This window comes from Rutilus rutilus (assembly GCF_951802725.1).
Source record: "Rutilus rutilus genome assembly, chromosome: 18".
In the NCBI taxonomy this organism is placed as follows: domain Eukaryota; kingdom Metazoa; phylum Chordata; class Actinopteri; order Cypriniformes; family Leuciscidae; genus Rutilus; species Rutilus rutilus.
Window position 1 is genome coordinate 2665539 of NC_140231.1, and position 23353 is coordinate 2688891.

The 23353-nt window shown below is 40.4% G+C and overlaps 1 protein-coding gene across 2 annotated transcripts in view; it reads left to right on the forward strand.

The window, feature by feature from the left end:
- Positions 1–213: 213 nt before the first annotated feature.
- The window catches only part of septin8a (septin 8a), a 43793-nt gene continuing 20653 nt past the window's right edge, over positions 214–23353 (forward strand). The window contains exons 1-8 of one of the 2 annotated variants that reach the window (XM_084386872.1): positions 214–366; positions 7341–7455; positions 7565–7760; positions 8953–9139; positions 13899–14060; positions 14247–14343; positions 19357–19525; positions 20504–20636. In XM_084386872.1, the coding sequence (XP_084242998.1) occupies positions 337–366; positions 7341–7455; positions 7565–7760; positions 8953–9139; positions 13899–14060; positions 14247–14343; positions 19357–19525; positions 20504–20636 (1089 nt within the window). In that variant the 5' untranslated portion in view covers positions 214–336. The remainder of the gene's footprint in view (positions 367–7340; positions 7456–7564; positions 7761–8952; positions 9140–13898; positions 14061–14246; positions 14344–19356; positions 19526–20503; positions 20637–23353) is intronic. The other variant, XM_084386871.1, reaches the window with a different exon arrangement.

Here is a 23353-nt window from a genome sequence, read left to right on the forward strand (position 1 = left end):
ATTATTATTTTTTATTATATGTATATGTATATGTATGTAATTCGTTGACAATGTGCTTATGTTATCGAGCATTCAATAAATAAATAAAAATAAACAAAAGGTTCGGCCGGTCTCACGTGACCTAATTAATATTCAAGAGCCGAGCCTTCAGCGTTGTTCGCTTGTGCCTTTCAGCCAATCAGCGCAGAGCTTATCATTGCGTCATTTAAATTCATAAGCAAGTCCTTCACCATAGTAACGTTGGTAAATTCTCCAGCCCGACCACAGTGAGAGTGAGTGAGACGAAGGCAGGCAGCTCCCTTTCGCCTTATCCTCCAAACACACACATTCCTCATCATGGCGGCCACGGATGTAGACATATTTTCTGTAAGTACCCTTTAAAGTCAGTTCTTACTTCCGGAAACCCACTCAGACGGACATACACGGTCTGTCTGTACAGGTTTATCTGTAATGAATCAGGACTAGCACGAGCGCTACTCTCTAGCTTAGCCCAACGGACTCTGTATTGACTATTCACTGTTTTACTGTGTGTGTGTGTGTGTGTGTGTGTGTGTGTGTGTGTACTACAGGTCAGATCAGGTGTATTATCTGTCTTTGTGATCTTACTCTAGCTATATAACGTTAGTGTGTGTGTTTCTGGAGAACCGTAAAGGGTGTTGAACTTGTCTTTTCTCAGTCTCTTGAATGTTTGTTGTGAACATCTCTTTATTTACACTGAGTCCACAGACTGATGCGGTCTATAGTACACATTTCATATTTCAGTAATTTGCCAGATTGCTTTTGAAGGCAACATGCTCCCTCTTTTACACTGAAGTGTTTTATACCCCAAATCCCCATTGAAACAACACTGTTGTGAACAGCCAGGCTAGAGCCGGTGAAGTTCGGGGCCAGCATGAGGCCCTCAGTGTGAGATCACAGATAAGAGTGACAGAAAGGGCGGATGAGGTGATGTCTGATCGTCCCGCTGTCAAACTCCAACAATTTATGTGTTCATTATGGGGTCTTTGGAATAGGTGGTGATTGTGTGAAGGATAATAAGTTGAGAACGCAGTAAGTTTTCAGTCTGTCTAAGTGAAACGGAAGGACACAGTTGAATGAAAAATGAAAGTTATCCCATAATTTACTCATCCTCAAGCCATCCTAGCTGAACATGACTTTCTTCTTTCGGCCGAACACAGAGTTATATATAAAAATATCCGGGCTCTTCCAAGCTTTATAATAATGGGAGTCAGAGTTCACTCATCCACCGGAACCAGACTCGCGTACGGCCGTCACCGAAAGCCAGTGATTATACTTTATAAAGTTATAAATATGGATATTTTTCTTACACAAACGCATGGCTTTGCTTCAGAATTCCTTAATTAACCCCTGGAGTCGTTTACTTTTATGATGGGATGGATGAGCTTTTTTGGGCTTCAAAATCTCAAGACACCGTTCACTCCCATTATAAAGCTGGGAAGAGCCAGGAAAGTTCGGCTGAAAGAAGAAAGTCATATACACACAGGCTTGAGGATGAGAACACAGGCTTTGTCTCCATCACCGAGAACCGATCCATCACCAGTCCTGGGAATGCTCAGGGAAGGACTTTTCCGCTGCTGATTTTGAGGAAGTGCTCTGGATTTGAGGGAAACTAGTTTGGGTTCCAGAAGAATAACTGTATTGAGCTGTTTACTGTAGTGTGTTGGGAAGGCAAGATAATAGGTTATGTGTGTTCTGTGGAAGTGAAACCTGTGGCCAGTTTCAGACACTTCTCCTCTATATTAAGCCTGTGTGTCTTAAGAACGAGTATGACCAACTAGCAGTTTGTCAAGGGGTAGTAATTCATCGTACTTTTCGGATTAAAATGCAATGTTTTTAATGTAACTGACATATAAAAGTATAACCAGTGTGAAAGGGGAAAAAATGACGTGATGAACTTGTAAGACTAGTCTAAGCAGTTTACGCAGCTGTCCACTGGAGCGTCGCTGTGACCGTCTCTGGGAGATGATGTTTAAATCCAAGAGTTTGCGTCCAGCTCTCAGAATGAGTGTTTCAGAGTCAATGACTTTTGATTAGAGCTTTGTGTGGTTTGAGGGGTCATATTGATCAACTGCATTGAGCTGTGGAGGGTCAATTCTAATTCTAATGCATTATGGGTAAAAAAAAAAAAAAAAAAAAAGCTTTAAGGGACAGTTCACCCAAAAATGAACATCCTGTCATCATTGATGCGTCCTCATAATGTTCTAGTGACTTTGAGTCGTATGGAAATGTATCAGATTGTTTCCATTCAGTGAGAGAGATGTTATGTTCGGAGTATTTTTGTCTTGTTTCCATTCCAAATATGTGACCCTGGACCACAAAACCAGTCACATGGGAACACTTTCTGAAATTGAGATTTATACATCATCTGAAAGCTGAATAAATAAGCTTTCCATTGATGTATGGTTTGTTAGGACAATATTTGGCCGAGATACAACTATTGTAAATCTGGAATCTGAGGATGCAAAAAAATCGAAACATTGAGAAAATCTCCTTTAATGTGCATTTATGTTCACGATTGTGCTGCATCCACTCACACAAGTAAATGTTTTATATATTTACGGTAGGAAATTTACTAAATATCTTCATGGAACATGATCTTTACTTAATATCCTCATGATTTTTGGCATAAAAGAAAAATCGATCATTTTGACCCATACAATTTGTTGGCTATTGCCTCAAATATACCCGTGCGACTCGTGACTGGTGACGTGATCCAGGGTCACATATCTAGAAATTCTTAAATCAAGATGCATTTACTAGATGAGTAAAATGACATAAGATATTATGTCCTGTTTTCCGGCAGAGTTGATGCTTAAAAAAGCCAAACGATCTGCCAATGGGGTCAGAAAAATAATCATGATTCAGACAGAAACAAGATTATGTTTCTCACCCCATTGGCAGATCATTTTGCTTGTTTTAAGCAAAAACTCACTTAATTTTTATTTATTTCCCCAGAAAACAAGACTTAATATCTCATGTCATGTTACTCATCTAGTAAATGCATCTTGATATATGAAATGTTTGATATTTGGACTGGAAACACACCTGGAAAAGGCACTTTTTGCAGTGTAGTGGCTGACCTGGCTCTGAAGTCTCACTCGCACTTGTGAGGATGAGTAAAGAAGAGACTTTTTCATGTTTGTGTGACGTACCACGTCTCTTTTACGGACAGATGAAGCCTATAATTGCACAACTCTTCACAGTGTCGGTTCGGTTGTCTAACTGAAAGGGTTGAAACAAGACCGTCCTGTTCAGCATTAATTTAATTTCTTGTATTATCCTCTAGTTTCAGGGCAGGGCCGAAGTAGTTACTGTTATTTAAAGACGTATGAGTTTCGTGATGAGTCAACGTCCTGTTGATGCTTCGATATCCTACATCTGACCACGGACATTAATAAACACATATGATCTGCGTATGAGGCCACTGATCTAAATGTCATTTATGAATGTCAGTGTATGAGACTTTGTGACTTCATTTTTTCGAGGCAAGAGCACGAAGCTTTACTTGTACGCTGTGGAGCACATCCAAAAACTTTAAGGGGTGGATGAAAATTCATCCATTAATGTGTTTTTCCTTAATAAAGGGATACAAGCGGACATTAACCAGGAGAATTATTTAATTTATTCGACTGCATTCTGCTTCAAACTTTGTTTAATAATCATGTAATTTAACATGCAGAACTCGTATTTATTGAATTAAATCATAGACTCGGTTTAATAATCACATTAGGCTTTAGCACAGTTCCTCTTTTTCCATCCGTGAGGTTCGTTCTCGTGTTACGCTGCACGTTTGAGCTTCTCTTTGTGTTCAGTGATCAACGTTTATATGTGAATAAAAGCCTAAATTAAATCTGTTCATAAAGCGATCGAGTCTCTTTAGGAAATGTTGACTAAACCACTCAATTCAAATGGATTAGTTTTACGATCTCTTTATGATTTTGAGGTGTAAAAGTGGTAGTTGTGTGGACTGTCAATGGAGGGATTCATTAAAATATCTACATTTGTGTTTCGAAGACCAAAGTCTCATGGGTTTGGTTCGATGTGAGCGCGAGTAATTGACATTTTTTTTTTGCATCTTTAAAATAATTATTACGTACACTTTACGATATTTAGGCCTAAGACTTTTTATGACCTTTAATCTCATGAAACTGGGACTTTTTATTTTATTTTTTATTTGCACACATGCTTCTAGATACATTTTACAGTGTGCACATCTCAGTTTAGCCACATGTGAACTGTTGAAGTGTGGAGCCCTGACGCCATTAATGATATGTTCTCAGTGTCATTTATAATAAGTATAAAAAGCAAAACTTTACACCTGTCTTTTACTTTAGCTTTAAAAAGGGTTTATGAATGCATGCACTGAGTGACAGCAAGCTGTGTGTGTGTGTGCGCTCTTGTATGAAGATCTCTAATAGTAAAAGCAGATAAACCCTGTTCAGTGCAGATGCCACCCGAATCTAGACCATCTGCATTCTTCTCCGTACCGGCCCCTCCTCCCGTCTTATCAGATGAGATGCCAGAGAAATTTCCGATGAGGGTTGTTGTGTCCGTTTGCTGAAGCGGGTACACACACACACACACACACACACACACACACACACACACACACACTCAGGTGTATGTGGGGGGTGAGAGTGGAGCCGTCCCAGTTTGGCTGTTCTCCACTGTCACTGAGTTCCCATCTGCCTTGAACAGTCTGTGTTGTCCTGGACTCCATCACGGATTGGCCGTTGGATGGTGTCATTGTTCCCTGCGGAGTTATTGTTTTAAATCATTCTTATTAAGGATGCACCGATATGAAAATGTTGTCCAATACTGATAACTCTTTATATTTGAAAGCCCATATGTTGGCCGATAAATCTAAATCTAAATTTTTACATAATTTTTGAGAGCCTGATTACCTCATGTCCTCAAGCACACAATTATGATGTTCTCGTTATAATGTTATGTAGCCGATATGACAGACATGTTGCACTGAACCATATTTTCCTTTTTCAAAGTTTTTCCAATCATATTCCAAGCAATTCAAAGCCATCATGTCGAACATCTGCGCATCTGAAGTGTCTCAGCTGAAGGAGATAATACATTATTTAACGGCTTTAAAGGAACACTCCACTTTTTTTGGAAATAGGATATAACGCAATGATATTACGCAGCGTCACGCTGGAAGTTACCGAGCTGGGGACTATTTTCAGGCGCTGCGTCATATCATTACGCCTGCTGCACTCATGGTACGGCAGCACAGTTCCTTGATTATTACGCAGGAATGAGAGTATAGTTCCTAGCCATATCAGCCTAGAAAATCGCAACTTTACATTTTCCGTCGGTACACGATGTAACTACAGAAGAGTCAAGTTTTAAATAGGAAAAATATCGAAACTCTTTGGTTTTTTTTTTTTTTAAGAGAGATGCTAATGGTCTTGTCCGATTCAATGATCTATGCTAAGCTATGCTAAAAGTGGTACCGCCAGACCCGGAGATCGGCTGAATGGATTCGAAAACGCTAAAACTTTAAAACTCTTCAACTCTGGGGGAGTTGGAAAATGAGCCTATTTCCCAAAAAAGTGGAGTGTTCCTTTAATATATCGGCCAAATTTTCTTATCGGGCCAATAACGAACATATTATTATAACGAACATATATTATAACGAGAACATATATCAGCCGATACCCATATGGTGGACGATATATCGTGCATCCATAATTCTTATCAGCCACTGGTGCAAATGACGGAAATTAATTTCTAATCTTAAAGAGTTCATCTAAAATATTTTTTGATACAGTCGAAGCCACTGTCATTAGCAAATCTGTGATCTATTTTGAAGCTCATTCATTTGAAAGTGTATTGTTATCAAATGGAAAACTGCCACTAGTACATTATTCAAAATATCTTCTTCTGTGTCCTAAGGAAGAATAGGCTACTCGTCAGTGGTGTCTGGAATGATGACCGAGTTTCCTTGTAGGATGAAATATTTCTTTAAGTGTTTCTGGATGGGGCGATTCTTTGGCAGAGAAATGCATGGAATGTGAGCCGATGTGCACACAGCTCTCAGTGTTCTGTCAGTGTGTCTGGATCAGGCCTGTCACTGCGAGGGCGGCTTGAGAAAATATTGTTCTAGGGCCCAAACGCGGCTCCACTTCCTCCTGATCTACTGCCCCCTGAGGGGAACCGTTCCCCCTGCGGCCGGGGCGTTTACTAGCAGCCCCTATATGGCCATTGTTCAAGCCTTCCCAAGATTTTTCCCAGACTGCATGTTTTCCCAAAAATGCTTTCAGCCATTTCCCGTCCTTCACCTCCTTATGTTGGATCTCCCCTTCAGTGCCTCTGGTTTGTAATGACACTGGCTGGTAGGGGTCGGTACAGGTTTTTCAGCTAGAATTCCTTTTGTGCTCGGTGTGTGTGTGTGTGTGTGTGTGTGTGTGTGTGTGTGTGACACCAGCTGAATTGCTGCTTCCCTCAGTAGCACTCTCAGTGACATCATCCACCAAATATGTGCCTGCATTGGGGGAAAAGACGGAGCCAGATGAGGGAGGAGCGCATGGATTTCAGGAGTTTTAGGGCACACATTAGTGGGATTTTAGATTTGTCTGGCTCTGAATTATAGGATTTTTTCAGGAACATTGGAAATGCTTTGAATGACTGATTGTCTATAATGCTACTTCGTTCAAAGCTGACATGACATGCAAATTCACCCATCTCTTTTCTATATGCATGCAAACAATTTTTTTATTTTGACCTAATACGTTATAATGTTTAATTAAAATGTCTTAACTCCTTCCGATGAAAGTATAGGCATCTCTCTCATCATTTAATTCACATTAACCCCACCTCTTTCTAATAATCCTCTGCCTCCATCCAGTCTAGAAATGATGCATAGAACCAAGTCCCCACAATTTTTTCTGGTTACACTTTATTTTGATGGTCCACTTTAGACTTTCTGCGAATTATAAGTAACTTCACAACTACATCTCAACTAACTCTCATTAGATTAGACCGGTAGGGCTCGGGTTAGCAGAATAAGGTTGACATGTAGTTGCAAAGTTACTTATAGTCTGCAGAATGCCTGTTGAGGAGCATCAAAATAAAGAGCTAGCAGATATTAAGCAGACAGTTAATTATAGTTAATAGACTGTCTAAAGTGGACTATCGGAATAGTGTGACCTTTTTTCTTCACAGCAATCCATTTCATTCAGATGCACGTCACAATGCAGAAGGGTTTTTCAGTGGCTGATGCCAATACAAATTACTTTTCTTGCCTTGCCTTTTACATGAGCCTTATTTCAGTCCATGGTCAAGTTTGTCTGGTTCCTTCACAGAATGAAGAAAAGCGTAACCTCAGCCTTGGCGGTCATGTTGGCTTTGACAGTTTGCCTGATCAGCTGGTCAGTAAATCCGTGACTCAGGGTTTCTGCTTCAACATCCTCTGTGTGGGTAAGCAAACCAGTATCAGCCCATTTCAACTGTTCACTAGCTCAATGTCATTGCAGAGATGGGATGATCTTGTAGTGGAAATGCTAATCAGTCATTCTCTTATCATTAGGGGAGACGGGCATCGGCAAGTCCACGTTAATGAACACCCTTTTTAACACCATGTTTGAAAACGAGGAGGCCAGCCATTACCAAAACGGTGTTTACCTGCGGCCCAGAACGTACGACTTGCAAGAGAGCAACGTCCACCTAAAACTGACCATCGTTGACACGGTGGGCTTTGGGGATCAGATCAACAAAGAAGAAAGGTAAAGTGAAATACAAACATCAGCATCAGTGTTTCCGAGGGTTGCACTGAGAAACTGATGTATTCAAAACTGATAGACAAACTCACAAGCCTGTTAATAAAACATCTGTTAATACGAAGCAGTTTGTTCATGTTTTAACACACACATGCTGAAACCTCAGACAAGAGCGTTTAATGAAGCTTTTTATGTGGAAAGGGATCGGCTAGGGAGAGAGGAAATGTATGGTTTTCGCTAGTGTGGGTGTCTGGCACTTTCCATCAATAGGGCACAGTTTGATCTCGCATTCATTTTCTTAAAGCATTCGAGGCACAAATCCCTTATTGTTGTGAGAACTATTCGATATTGTTGCACAAACTGTTAAACAAGCTTGAAAAGTAAGCCCACGTTATAATGCTGACTGCATTCAACTTTTGTTGTTGTAAGAAAAATGATCAAAGAAATATGTTATTCTTTATTGTTTATGAAATACGTTTAGCAAAAACTCCGACGCAACATTGAGTGACAGCTCAAACTCATTGTTTTCCTCATATTCTCCATTGTTGCGGCTCCTCTCTACCCAGTCCGTCAGTAACGCTCTGTTTAGAGCGTCTCTATGAAGCCCCTCCTTCTGTAAAGCACACTGTGCTCTGATTGGTCGGCTGGAGATGAACTTTGCAGAGCTTTTTCATGCTCAAACAGCAACATTACACGCTAAAGAACGATGAACATTTGGAAAAACCATAATAGGTCCTCTTTAAATAACAAAATCAAATATTAAGCATGTCCCAAATGTTAAAATAAATGATAAACAAAACCGCTTATAAAGCGTCTCCTTTCACTGACCGTTAGTTGAGAGAGAGAAAAGAAGCACTTGGACTCTGAGAATATGCCTTCTAAGCGTGTAGAGATAGACAGAGAGACTTACGGGTGCCAGACATTGCATCTTTTGGGAAAAATGCATCCAGAACAAGACAGCGTAGGCTCTGAAAGCTTACAAGCGGTGCATGCTGGGAAAAATGCCTAAGAAGTCAAGAGACGAGGTCAGAGAACGTAAACATGATCCAGGCCAGTCTCTGCACACAGCTGCGTCTCTCTTCTTCTCACATTTTCGAGAAAAGATAACAAATATATCAAATTCTTTCAGATATTGATGTTAAATGTGTGCATATTGTAATAATGCTGATTTCTTGCACCGTGTGTCTGTTTCTCTCAGCTATAAACCTATTGTGGATTATATCGACACACAGTTTGAAAACTACCTGCAGGAAGAGCTGAAAATAAAGCGCTCTCTCTTCAACTACCACGACACCAGGATCCACATCTGCCTCTACTTCATCTCCCCCACGGGACACTCGCTCAAGTCCTTGGATTTAGTCACGATGAAGAAGCTGGACAGCAAGGTAGGTGTCTGTCTCTGGGGTTCACTGGGGAACGTTCTGCATCAATCTCCTCCTTGTGTTATGAAGATTTCATTTCATTGCAAATGCATGTGCGCTAAGTACCGCTAGGCTGCATCCTGATGACTCCTTATAAAATAAGGATATTATTATAATAGCAAATTATAGGTATGTGAAGTTTCTGAAATTAAATGAACATTTTTTACACAATATTCACTCCAAAGTGTGTATGGTTTTCAGCCAGTGCTTACAATATCAAAATGTGTAAAGTTGTAAGACTGTTTCAAAAGCTGAATATTGCAAAAGCCAAAGTTACAATCATCATCATCATCATCATCCTCATCAATATTAATATACCATTCAAGTGGACTAGGTTACAAAACAAGTGTGAGTGGAAAACATTTCATTATTACTACTAAATGTTGTTATTACTTATGTTTTAAAATTTAGAAGTTGTGTATGACATGGACAGGGTTTGAAATTCACTTTTTCACTCACCAGACAATTTGGCTACAAAATGTGTAGGGCTGCACGATTTGGGGAAAATGTCATATTGCGATAATAGAGGTCAATATTGCGATTGCGATAAAATAAACAAATGGTTTCATGAGTCGACTTGCTTGGTTCTCAAGGAAAATAAATGCACACACAGATTAGTGATAATCTGCCTAAAGAAAAAAGTTCTTTAGTCGAGAGCAGTGAGTGTTTTTCTCTGTTCCCTTTGTTCTTTGATTAACTTTAGCGACAGATATAATTAGTGGCTACTGTGTACTGTCCCTTTAAGAGCAGCCGCTGCTGTCAGAGACGCGGATCTCACACGCGCCTCATTCTCTCACGAGTCACAGCTCTTCACGTTCATCATAAGACTGCTCTTATGTTATGAAGATACTCGACAAAAAGACATTTTGGCATAATTGTGTGTTGTTCGTTCAAGCTCGAAAGAGAACTTGATACTGGGCTGTTTTGTGCGCACGCACGATATTAGCGCGAGTCTTTCTGTGTGTCACAGTCAGGACATTCACAGGCAGCGCGTTCTTTTTTGTCTTATCGTGCATGAATGGTTTAAAAGCATTTGCATGAATAAGAGCGGGATCATGTAACACTAGCCAAAGGATGCCAAAAATTAACAGATGCTGCGTTAATTGCGTTAACAGCGCTAATTTGTTTATTTAATATAAAATCGCAGCATTTTGCGTCATATAATCGCGTAGGCTTGACATCGCGATTGCGATATGATTAATCGTGCAGCACTATGTTGAAGTTACCAGCCATTCAGAACTCCTGCTAGCCAAGAAAAAAAGAAAAGAAATGCACCAGATTAACTACGTCACAGCTTTGTTATAAAATTAGGATATTATAAAATTTGGATTTCATACATTAATTGCTTAATCAGACAAAATCCTGTCATCCAGCATCTCCTCTTTCATCCTCATCCTGTTCATCAAACATGTGTTTTAGGTGGACAGATCAATACAGCACAAAGAACATGTAGGATGTTGGAAAATAACAGTATTTTCTGTTCACCAAATGCTTTTTAATCTTCGCTATTGCTTCAATGCAAATGAACAAGTGTGCTGTTATTTGTTGTGTAGTGACGTGTGTGTTCAAGCACGCCAGATATGAGCAGATTCTGCAATACGCTGTATTTAATATATCATGACTCACGAGTGTATGCGCTAAATATGTGCAGATTTGTCTGTGCAAATTGGCTCGTGATCAGACAGCGTTACCCGCCACAGTTGGTCATTACACGCATTTGGCGGGTGTCCATTTCAAACCCTGTTGATGTCACATGACAGTAGATACTGCACTACACTTCAAACCCTGGACATGACATTACATTCACATTTCTTTTGCTGCCAGAAGCATGAATGAGCATCTGGTTAGCGCTGGTTTTGTGGGTGTGTAGGGAATGTCATTAGTGAAGAGACTGTCAAGGCTCGAAATTGCGACCATTTTGGTCGCATATGCTCCTGAAATTTAATCTGTGCGACCTAAAAATATATTTGGGAGCATTTGTGCGAGTGCAAATAATGGTTGTGGTGCGACCTGTTTTCATTTCTCTAAAAAACGTTTGTAAATTACTTCACAGTGTGTACCTTATGTGCGCTGATACGCGATGGCCGGACCGTCATTCTATCCAACGCTATATATATAACCAATCCCGGGGTTTTTCCTGCATTGATTTTTTTTTTGGCGGCCGCCAAAGCCTTTTGATCGGTGCGTGAGTGACTGCTGCGCTTGACGAGAGAAAGCCCCGCCGCGCGCGCGCTGTCTTGCTCTCTCTCCCTCGCGCATATTAATCAAAATCATTTGACACGATAGAAAAAGGGTGGAAGACCGAAGTTTCACGTGGAGCATTCGGAGATTTTTTTTCTCCTAAATTACCGTGGAGTGTGAATTGTGCTAAAAAATAAACTACCGGGATAATCACACAACGCTTGCCGTATGCTACACGTCCACTAATGACACGTCCGATTCGCGAACTAATGACTCATTTGAACCGATTCACTTTAATGAATGGTTAAAACAACTGATCTGTCCAAAACACTCACGAGACGTTTGAATCGGTGTATAACAAATCGGTACCACTTTACAATAATGTTCCACTTATTCAATTCTAGTTAACACAGTTAACATGTACTATTAATAAACTGCACTTTGTTAATTTGTTAACCATTGTTAATGTTAATTTCAACATTTGGGCTACTAATAGCCTACATTATTGAATTATTTTTTATTTATTTTTTGTTAACATAGTTAATGCACTGTGAAGTAACATTAATGAACAATGAACAGCTGTATTTTTTTTAACTAAGATTAACAAAGATTAATACAGCATATTAATAGCAATAGAGTGCCAAGTGCCAAGCAAAAAATGCAGGGACAGGTGTGTGGCAAACAAATCAGGTTCATCAGGTTCGATTATTAAGGCTTTTAATCAGCAGGATACGTCAAATATAACCATACTGTCTATGAATATAACACCGCATACACCATCGCCAAAGAAGAGCTTGCCTTCACTTAATTTATGTCAAATGACAAATCATGTGCCAATATCATCGGGGTGAGATGATATAGAGCCAGAAGACCAAATTTCAAATCTTGGCCACAGGATGAAATAAAATCTGTTAATATATAATTTGTAGTTGTGGTGCTCCTTAATTTTTGGTGGGTGCTCCTACATTTTTGCTGGTGCTCCTAACTTTTTGAAGTTGGGAGCACCAGTGCTACCAAGTAAAAAAGTTAATTTCGAGCCCTGTGAAGAGTGTATTGATAATTGATAGTGTGAATGTAGGACAGCGGGCAGGGGTTCTCTCTCTGCCAGTGGAAAAAGAGCCGATCGATTGGTCGCTTCATCAGAGAATAATGGCGTGAACGAGACGAGACTCTGGGGGTTTGTGTTTTTAGGAGACGCACAGATGGTTCATGATGATGTGGCCCCAGGGCCCCGTGACAACAAATACATGCTAAACCTGGGGAGTGCTTGTTTTTATGCCTCACATTACATCGCAAGCATTTTGATTCGTGGATTGTAGGGTATTTGTGATGTTAGTCACAAAAAATAACAGAACTCTGAGACTTTGATCTCGGCTCGTAGAAGAGACTCATGCAAAGTTCTCCAAGCTTCCAGTAACATGTTGGGCACAGTGGAAAAACTGTGTTTTAAAAATGCATTCTAGAACTATAAATGATATAAAGAATTATAAAAACTGTAAAGAATTATTCGCTGTGTTTTGAAGTGTCCACCATAGCAAGATTTTGTATTACCGTATCTCAGCACGTCTACTCTCATCACATGCAAAAATGTCCTGCTTGTCCAGTTTTTGTGCTAATCTTTTTTTTTTTAGATGTTATGAGCGATAAAAATGCCTCTGTACTCGTACTAGAGTTTAGGTGTCTCTGTTATGATATTATGATATTTCAAAGAGTCTCCCACAACAGATTTACAGGCATCCAAACACTTTGATTTTCTCATAATATACATTACAGCATCAGCTCTTTTCTCACAGTGTCGGACACGGTTCAATAAAGGATTCAGTCTCTCTAAACCCCGCCTTTCCGAGAGCCTACTCTGCTCTGATTGGTCAGATGACCCAGTCTGTTGTGATTGGTCTACTCTGCTCTGATTGGTCAGATGACCCAGAACCAAACTCTTCCAGTCTCAGACACAACTACAGTGTTTTAGGGCGGCCAATGAAGACCACAGGCTGGCATTATTGCAAATGTATTACAAACATGTAGATTCAAACCAGAAGTGAGACGGGAATTCCTGACGACTCACTTCAGGCAGTTCGGATTAGGAATCACTTCTTTCTTTTGGAAGACAAAAGCTCCATTTATCTGCACTCTGATCTCTGAAGCCTTGCAGACCTTTTCCATTCACAAACAGCTTTATTACTACACTACATTATTGGGGCACTTTAATGTTACCACTCTGAGACAGATCTATTCATGAGATTCATGAGATGGCTTAAAGTTGTACCATTTGGAGACTGACAGCCCCAGTTAATATCTACTTCTGTTTTATAGGGAGAATTTTTTGCACTTTCAGCATTCTGCTAAATTTCTCAGTTTGTCACATAGAAAGTCACGATTGAGGCTTGTTAGCTTATTTTATGACTCCGTTAAATACATGTAGCCTGATTTATTACTGGTATCTTATTTAACCCAAGATCTATATCTAACTACAACCTCTCCAGATGTGGAACTAGAACATAGACATGTTGAGAAATGTTTTTTATTCATTTTTATTTTTTAGGTGAACATCATCCCTATTATCGCTAAAGCTGACACGATTTCCAAGAGCGAGCTACACAAGTTCAAGATAAAAATCATGAGCGAGCTGGTCAGCAACGGGGTTCAGATCTACCAGTTTCCCACAGATGATGAAGCCGTCACAGAAATCAATTCCTCTATGAACGTGAGTCTTTGCTTACCATAGACGTAAACCACATAAAGGCTTGTGTGCAATTTGAATTTAAATACAGATGTGAATGTATATTTCAGTGGGAAAGTGCATATTATTGCACAGATGCGAAGGAAATCAGATTGAGTACTAGTAGGACTTGTAACATTACCATGTAACCTTTAACTGTGTTTATCCTAGGCCCATCTCCCCTTTGCTGTGGTGGGCAGTGTCGAGGAGGTGAAGGTGGGCAATAAGACCGTGAGGGCCAGGCAATACCCGTGGGGAGTCGTTCAAGGTAAGAAGAAATAGGGCTGTCAAATAAAATTTTTAATTTCAAATATAAATTAAAGCTGCAAGCAGCATTTATCGGGGTTCAAGCATTTAAGGCCTTTAAGCACAAAAGCATCAAAAGACATTAAGTTTTATTTGGCAAGCAGTTGACAGCAGTGGTTCTTGAGGCAAAGTTGTTCAGTATGAGGAGATCTATCAAATGATATGCATATTGTGTTTACTCAGCCGTAAAACTCGTTAGCGCCAACTAGTGGCCGATTTCTTTAAAAATTTTCACAGACCTCTAGGGCCATGAGTCGAACATGCCCACTGAGTTTCGTTCCGATCGGCCTCCGTTAACCTTGTCTAATAGGTGCTCAAAATTCATTGGCCGATGGTGGCCATGTTTTTTGAGATACGCCAATTAGCTCCTAGACAGTCATGGCACCTTGGACCAAGACACTGCATACCAGTTGTCCAGTAAATCGGACTAATGATCCGGTGGTTATAGGCATTTTTTTCCTGTTATAGCACCACCTAGTGGCCAATCATCGTGATTTTTTTGCACGTGACCAAACATTAAAGTCCCTGTAAAGGCAATTCTACAAAAAAATTCTAAACACATTATAAGTGCTAGAAATGTATTGCTAAAACATGTTACAAAGACTGAGAACTGTGAAGTACTAAATTGTGGAGTTAGACCGTTTAACAGTTTTTCACCCTTGCTGTGAGCCGGATTTTTTGGGCGGGGCTAAAACGGGGGCTCGATGACGCATTGCGACCCCCTGAGCTTGATTGGGCCCCTACTTGATGACGCACGGAGTCACTAAGCCTATCGCTCAATCGCGAGTTACTATCAGACAGCCTACAGTTTGCTAGCTACTATGCCCACGGCTCTGGCTATGCCTTCGTCATGTAAATGCGTATTCCCTGGATGCAATCACTTAGAAAACAGATCGGTGTCCTTATTTAAATTTCCGAAAAATGATCATATCAAGAAGAGGTGGATTTATCTTGTGAAGAGCTAACGCGTTACCTTGATGGAGAGCTGATGATCACCACCACACCCGCCTCTGTAGAGATCAGGATAGTTTACTTTCATTGGAGACAACTGGAATTCACTGATAATCCGCTGTTACTGGTGAATGGGGCCGAACCGACTATCTCCCGCTGTCCGCTTCGGCCTTCATCCTCCCGTCGCGCCGACATGCACGAGCTGTGCGCGAGTCATATTTCCCGCGAGTGGGCGTGGTTTCAGCGCAGCCAGCGGACACGCCCCCAGCGTTTGAGAGCTGAGACTACTGCTCATTTTTTCGAGATTTTGATAGCTTATTTTATTTACTTGGCGGCTTTTTTAATCATTGAAATTGGGCTGGGTGTCTAATAACACATTTTTCGGTGGTATGACAAACTCAGAACACATACTTAATTTTGACTTTACAGGGACTTTAAGCTCAAACACAGGAGTTCCAAATTTGGTAAAGATATTTCATTCCATTGACAAGTTATAGAGCTGGTAAGTCCCGCCCCTTCCGTAAAACCCCGCTGGACCTCAAAGTTGAAAAACCGTCAATGCAAGTGAATGGGAGAAAATAATTATTTTCTGGTCCCGTTTGAATTGTGCCATGAATGTGAACATATGTTGTCTGTGAATTTTTTATATAATCTTTCATGTTACGAGTTTGACAGTATATGGTATGATTCTTCGGCTAGCAGTTGTGGAAAAGACATAATGAGAAAGACTACATGTCGCCTATGTGACGTCACCCCATAAAGTTGACTTACCCGTGGTTTTCGCCAACCTCAACGATTTTGTCCTCTCCCTGAAAGAAGGCGGTGAAGTACACCAAAGACACAGTCATGTTTAGCGGGATCCGTGAGCTAGAGCCGTGTGCTAGTGGTGGTGACGTTTCAAACGCGTCGAAAGCAGCGAAGAGTTGTAGTCCACAAAGTGCTTTCACACAAAGTCTAACCGTATCAAACTTCTACCCGCTAAATTGTAGCATTCTTTACACGAAAAGTTCTATAAAAAATTCAAAGACAACATATGTTCACATTCATGGCAAAATTCAAACGGGACCAGAAAATAATTATTTTCTCCCATTCACTTGCATTGATGGTTTTTCAACTTTGAGGTCCAGGGGGATTAGCGGAAGGGGCGGGACTTACCAGCTCTATAGCCATTTTAGTCAAATTGGCTCCACCCACTTCAAACAATTTGGTGCCCCTTAGCAACCGTGAATCGAAATTTCGAAGTGTGTTTTCTCAGGTCACTGATGCACAAACACAGCTTTATGCACTATTGTAGCCTAATTTACACTAAAGCACATTAAGGAAGTTATATTTTATTTAAGAACAATTGTTTCAAAAGTTAATGCACTTTAAAAAGAGAATAGTGAATGTCATTTCAATAAAAGATGCGATGCTTGATTTGGTTTAGCTTATTGCACTCGCTTAGGAGACAATACAACACTTTTTTTCCTTTTAACATTAGGGACTGCCTTTAGAATTATAATTCGAGAAAGAAATTCAACTTTAGCTTTTCAGCCATTTTGAAAGCCCTGGTAAGAAATAACACTCTGCAGTTTGGCTGTTGTAGTTGACGTTACTCCGTCTCTGGAGAATATCACGCTCGAGGGGCTGGAGTATGTCGGACTCTTTTATTTGAACCCTGCTGTTCATTTTCCTCCAGCTTCTCTCTGTGGATACTGGTTTGGGGGGGGGGATTTTTACAATGCCTTTCATGTGAAAACAATCCCATCAATCAAAGCGGCGATAAATGGCACTCTCGACGGAAGCTAATTACGCTGTTTTCTCAGATGTGAGCGAGAGAGCTCTGCCACTGATAAGGTCACGTCATTAGCCGTAGCCGTGTTTCAGTTTAATTGCTCGTCCAGCTCAAGGAGAGACTCGTGCTCCATGAAAGAGGCGCTCGGCGTAGAGCTCTTGGCTTTGTGGAGTCTCGTAGGGCTTTTCAGCATGCATTCAAATACAGACAAATACAAATCATTTAAAAAGAAAAATCAGTTCTCAGCCATGTGACTACTTGCTCAACTAGTTCAGACTAGAGATGCACGATATATCGGGATTGGCCGATATATGTTCCTTTTTTAATGTTATCGGCCGGATAAGAAAAATGTTGCCGATAAATAATGTATTATTTCCTTCAGCTGAGACACTTCAGATGCGCACCGTTCAACATGATGATGTTATTGAATTGCTTAAAATATGATTGGAATCACTTCAAAAAAGCAAAATATACAGTAAAGTGCAACGTCATACATAAAACGGCTACATAAAGTTATAATGAGATTGAGAACATTATAATTGTGTGTTTGGGACATGGCTTTTAATGGTGACACTTTTGTTTTTGTAATCAGCCTCTCAAAAATTATGTAAAACTTTGGATTTAGATTTATCAGCCAATATATCGGTCATCTGCTTTCAAATATAAAGAGTTATCGGTATTGGCCAAATTGTTCATATCAGTGCTTCCCTAGTTCAGGCCGATAGCACAGCTAATGGAATAAAACAGTGTTTTTATATTAAAATCTATATAATCATACACTGCTGTTGCAAAGTTTGGGGTTGGCAAGATTTTTTGAAAGTATCTGATGTTCACCAAAGCGGCATTTATTTGATTAAAAAATACAGTAAATATTGTAAAATATATTATTACAATTTAAAAGAACTGTTATCTAATTTAGTTTTAAAGTGTAATTTATTCCTGTGATCAAAGCTGTATTTTCAGCATCATTACTGCAGTCTTCAGTGTCACATGATCCTTCAGAAACTATATATATATATTTGCTTCTCTGTTATTATAAATAAACCTAAGTCTATGGGTAGAGCCATATTTAATTTTTGACTGGGATGAATACGAGGCTGTGAGGGGATTGAATAGAAAGGTTCAGTGGATTGTACTGTTGTTTACGATGTTCAGCTGATGAAACAACAACTTTCAGCTGACAAAAAACTCAATAAATCTGTTTTGTGAAAAGGTTGTGGTCTAGAAGCTTTATACAGTGTGTGCCATTATTGTAAAGACTGTGAGTCAATCCCTCAAAGCCTCATTTTCATCTGCGTCAAATTCAATATGGTGTCTATCTGAATATGATCTATTATTATTGGTGCTCAATTATTAAAGGTAGTAGGAGTTCATTTACTCACCCTGGTGTTGTTCTAATCCAGTGTGCCCTTTCTTTCTTTTTCTGACCATGATTAAAAAAATTAAAAGTAAATGTCCTGTTTGTGCTTGTCCATATAATGGCAGTGAATAGCATCTTTTTTTTATCTCAAATATGTGAATATGCATATGCCTTAATCCGTCATTTTAACTAACAGCAAAATGCTTAATAAAACAATGATGGAGAGTAATTAATAATAAAAAAAAAATGTTATATTATTTGTTCTGTTGGATGAATGAGTTCATTGGGTCACACACACACACACACACACACACACACACACACACACACACACACGCGTGTGTATGGTATAAGCTTATTTCCTCAATTTAGGTCCACAGTGACACGAGTCCCCATGAGTGTGTGTGCATTCAGGTTTAAGTCCCCACCGGGATAGAAAAACATGTACACACACACTCTCTCTCGCTCTCCCACACACACTCACTCACTTACTCACACAAACTCACACACACACACACACACACACACACACACACACACACACACACACACACACACACACTGCAGATGTAGTTGTTTAGAGCACGGACACACAGTTCACTAGTTTCTATCAGCTCACATCATCTTGTACTGGATTGAACAACTTCATGTCTACAGTAATTGTACAGAATACTGAACCAATGAAACTAATTCTCTAACATTTATTCAACTGTTCTTTAAAGTACAGGGTTCAAAATATACTTAGTTTTCCATGTTTCGCTCCGCCTTTCAAAGTATATTCCCTGGCCGCGAGCCTGGAGAGAAGATCGAGTGGACTTTGGTTTTCAAGCGCTCGTCCCTTCAGTGGTAACTGTACTGACCGCGTGTGTGTATGTGTGTGTGTGTTGCAGTGGAGAACGAGAGTCACTGTGATTTCGTGAAGCTACGGGAGATGTTGATCAGAGTGAACATGGAGGATCTGCGAGAACAGACTCACGCCAGACACTACGAGCTCTACAGGCGCTGTAAACTAGAGGAGATGGGCTTCAAAGACACCGACCCTGACAGCCAGCCCTTCAGGTGAGACACACACACACACTCCCTGCAAGCTCTCAACCGTAGACTGTAAAGAAATATGGGCGTAGTGTGTGTGACGTGTTTCTGAAGAGCGTTTTTGAAGCCCAAAGTGGGCGGAGCCGGCCGTCGCCATCTTGGCCGCGCGTCACTCCCAGATAACTGAAAATGTGCAGCGAGGCGGATTAGCTGAGGTGACGTGATGCTAACAGACAGCAGACAAACGGCTAGTAGTGACATCAGCGGCAATCCACCTGTTACTCAAATGGCCACGCCCTAATTATGCAGAACTTCAAGGCTTAATATAATTTAAACGGATGAGTTATAAAAATATTCACCCCCTCACAGTCGTCATGAAGAGCAACATTAGCTATATAGACCAACACCACTTTTTGTACCAGGCTGTAAACATGTTTCTTTCAGCTGTAAAGTTGGGCATTTTAACATGGGGGTTTATGGGATTGACTCTCTTCTGGAGCCGGTCTCTAGTGGCCAGTCGATGAACTGCAGGTTAAGTCACTTCAGTGTTGGATTCAAGAGAGACCGGGAGGTTACCGCTTGCTCTCAACATGCACTGATTTTGCAATTTGGTGTCAGAATATTGTGGACACTTAGGGTTGTTTTGGGTTACTGTTCCCTTTTTAAAATGTAGCGCAGTTGACGAAACATAATGCCAGTAAAAGATAAATATAACGATAACTATATTAGCATCCACACTAACGGATGATGACGGTCTGTTTATTATGAGCGCACTGCAGTATTCTGTGTTTTCATCCTGATGTTCGCTGTTGTTTTTCAGAAAAGGCTTTACGTGTGAATGATTAAAACAATTTTGCAGTTTGGAAATGCATCACATTGCTTGTGAATGCAGTTTCATGTGGATTTTAAGTTAAAATGTGCATGTAAATCTTTATGAAAAGGAAAATCAGGTTATATACGTCACCATATAAGATCACCCAGTTCAAAGCAAAATCTTTTCTACAGTCTACAGGAGACGTATGAAGCCAAAAGGAAGGAGTTTCTGGGAGATCTGCAGAGGAAGGAAGAGGAGATGAGGCAGATGTTCGTTAATAAAGTGAAGGAGACGGAGGGCGAGCTGAAGGAGAAGGAGAGAGAGGTTAGTCCTGATGAAAGGGATCGTTCACCCAAACATTAAAATTAGCCCATGATTCACTCACCCTGAAGCCACCCTAGGTGTGTATGACTTTCTTCTGTCAGACAAATACAATCAGAGTTATATTAAAAACTGTCCTGGCTCTTCCAAGCTTTATAATGGCAGTCATTGGGTGTATTTTTTGGAAGTCCATCAAAATGCATCTATCCATCAAAGCGCATCTATCCATCATAAAAGTGCATCTATCCATCATAAAAGTGCATCTATCCATCATAAAAGTGCATCTGTCCATCATAAAAGTGCATCTGTCCATCATAAAAGTGCTTCTATCCATCATAAAAGTGCATCTGTCCATCATAAAAGTGCATCTGTCCATCATAAAAGTGCATCTGTCCATCATAAAAGTGCTTCTATCCATCATAAAAGTGCATCTGTCCATCATAAAAGTGCATCTGTCCATCATAAAAGTGCATCTGTCCATCATAAAAGTGCATCTGTCCATCATAAAAGTGCATCTGTCCATCATAAAAGTGCTTCTGTCCATCATAAAAGTGCATCTGTCCATCATAAAAGTGCATCTATCCATCATAAAAGTGCATCTATCCATCATAAAAGTGCATCTGTCCATCATAAAAGTGCATCTGTCCATCATAAAAGTGCTTCTATCCATCATAAAAGTGCATCTGTCCATCATAAAAGTGCTTCTGTCCATCATAAAAGTGCATCTGTCCATCATAAAAGTGCATCTGTCCATCATAAAAGTGCATCTATCCATCATAAAAGTGCATCTATCCATCATAAAAGTGCATCTGTCCATCATAAAAGTGCTTCTATCCATCATAAAAGTGCTTCTATCCATCATAAAAGTGCATCTGTCCATCATAAAAGTGCATCTGTCCATCATAAAAGTGCTTCTGTCCATCATAAAAGTGCATCTGTCCATCATAAAAGTGCTTCTATCCATCATAAAAGTGCATCTGTCCATCATAAAAGTGCTTCTATCCATCATAAAAGTGCATCTGTCCATCATAAAAGTTCATCACTAAAACTTGAACTCACGCACAACGTAATGACGAACGCGGAAGCGCAGAGGAAAGAGCAAAACAAAACCTTTTTCTTACAGAGAAATGTGGGCGGAGCTTGAGTTTGTTACCCAGAGCTGTGTGTTTGAACCGCGAGAGCTCACGCCACTCCTACATCTACATCACACTCCTACATCTACGTCACACTCCTACATCTACGTCACACTCCTACATCTACGTCACACTCCTACATCTACATCACACTCCTACATCTACGTCACACTCCTACATCTACGTCACACTACGTCACACTCCTACATCTACATCACACTCCTACATCTACGTCACACTACGTCACACTCCTACATCTACATCACACTCCTACATCTACATCACACTCCTACATCTACGTCACACTCCTACATCTACGTCACACTCCTACATCTACGTCACACTACGTCACACTCCTACATCTACATCACACTCCTACATCTACGTCACACTACGTCACACTCCTACATCTACGTCACACTCCTACATCTACGTCACACTCCTACATCTACGTCACACTCCTACATCTACGTCACACTCCTACATCTACGTCACACTCCTACATCTACGTCACACTCCTACATCTACGTCACACTCCTACATCTACGACACACTCCTACATCTACATCACACTCCTACATCTACATCACACTCCTACATCTACGTCACACTCCTACATCTACATCACACTCCTACATCTACGACACACTCCTACATCTACATCACACTCCTACATCTACATCACACTCCTACATCTACATCACACTCCTACATCTACATCACACTCCTACATCTACGTCACACTCCTACATCTACATCACACTCCTACATCTACATCACACTCCTACATCTACGTCACACTCCTACATCTACATCTACGTCACACTCCTACATCTACGTCACACTCCTACATCTACGTCACACTCCTACATCTACGACACACTCCTACATCTACATCACACTCCTACATCTACATCACACTCCTACATCTACATCACACTCCTACATCTACGTCACACTCCTACATCTACGTCACACTCCTACATCTACATCTACGTCACACTCCTACATCTACGTCACACTCCTACATCTACGTCACACTCCTACATCTACGTCACACTCCTACATCTACGTCACACTCCTACATCTACATCACACTCCTACATCTACATCACACTCCTACATCTACGTCACACTCCTACATCTACATCTACGTCACACTCCTACATCTACGTCACACTCCTACATCTACGTCACACTCCTACATCTACGTCACACTCCTACATCTACATCACACTCCTACATCTACGTCACACATCGTCAAGTGTTGCTCTTCTGGCGTAAGTCGACTTGCGTAGGCCGTCTGCCGGAAGATAGTTATTTTAGTCCATAAAGTTTTAAATATGGATAATTTAAGGCCTTTATTAACTTTGATGGACTTCAAAAAAATACAGCCATTCACTGCCATTATAAAGCTTGGAAGAGCCAGGACAGTTTTTAATATAACTCTGATTGTATTCGTCTGAAAGAAGAACGTCATACACACCTAGGGTGGCTTCAGGGTGAGTGAATCATGGGATAGTTCACCTAAAAATGGAAATCAGCCCATGAAGTCCGCATGGCGTAACCACACACTGATCTCGCTCT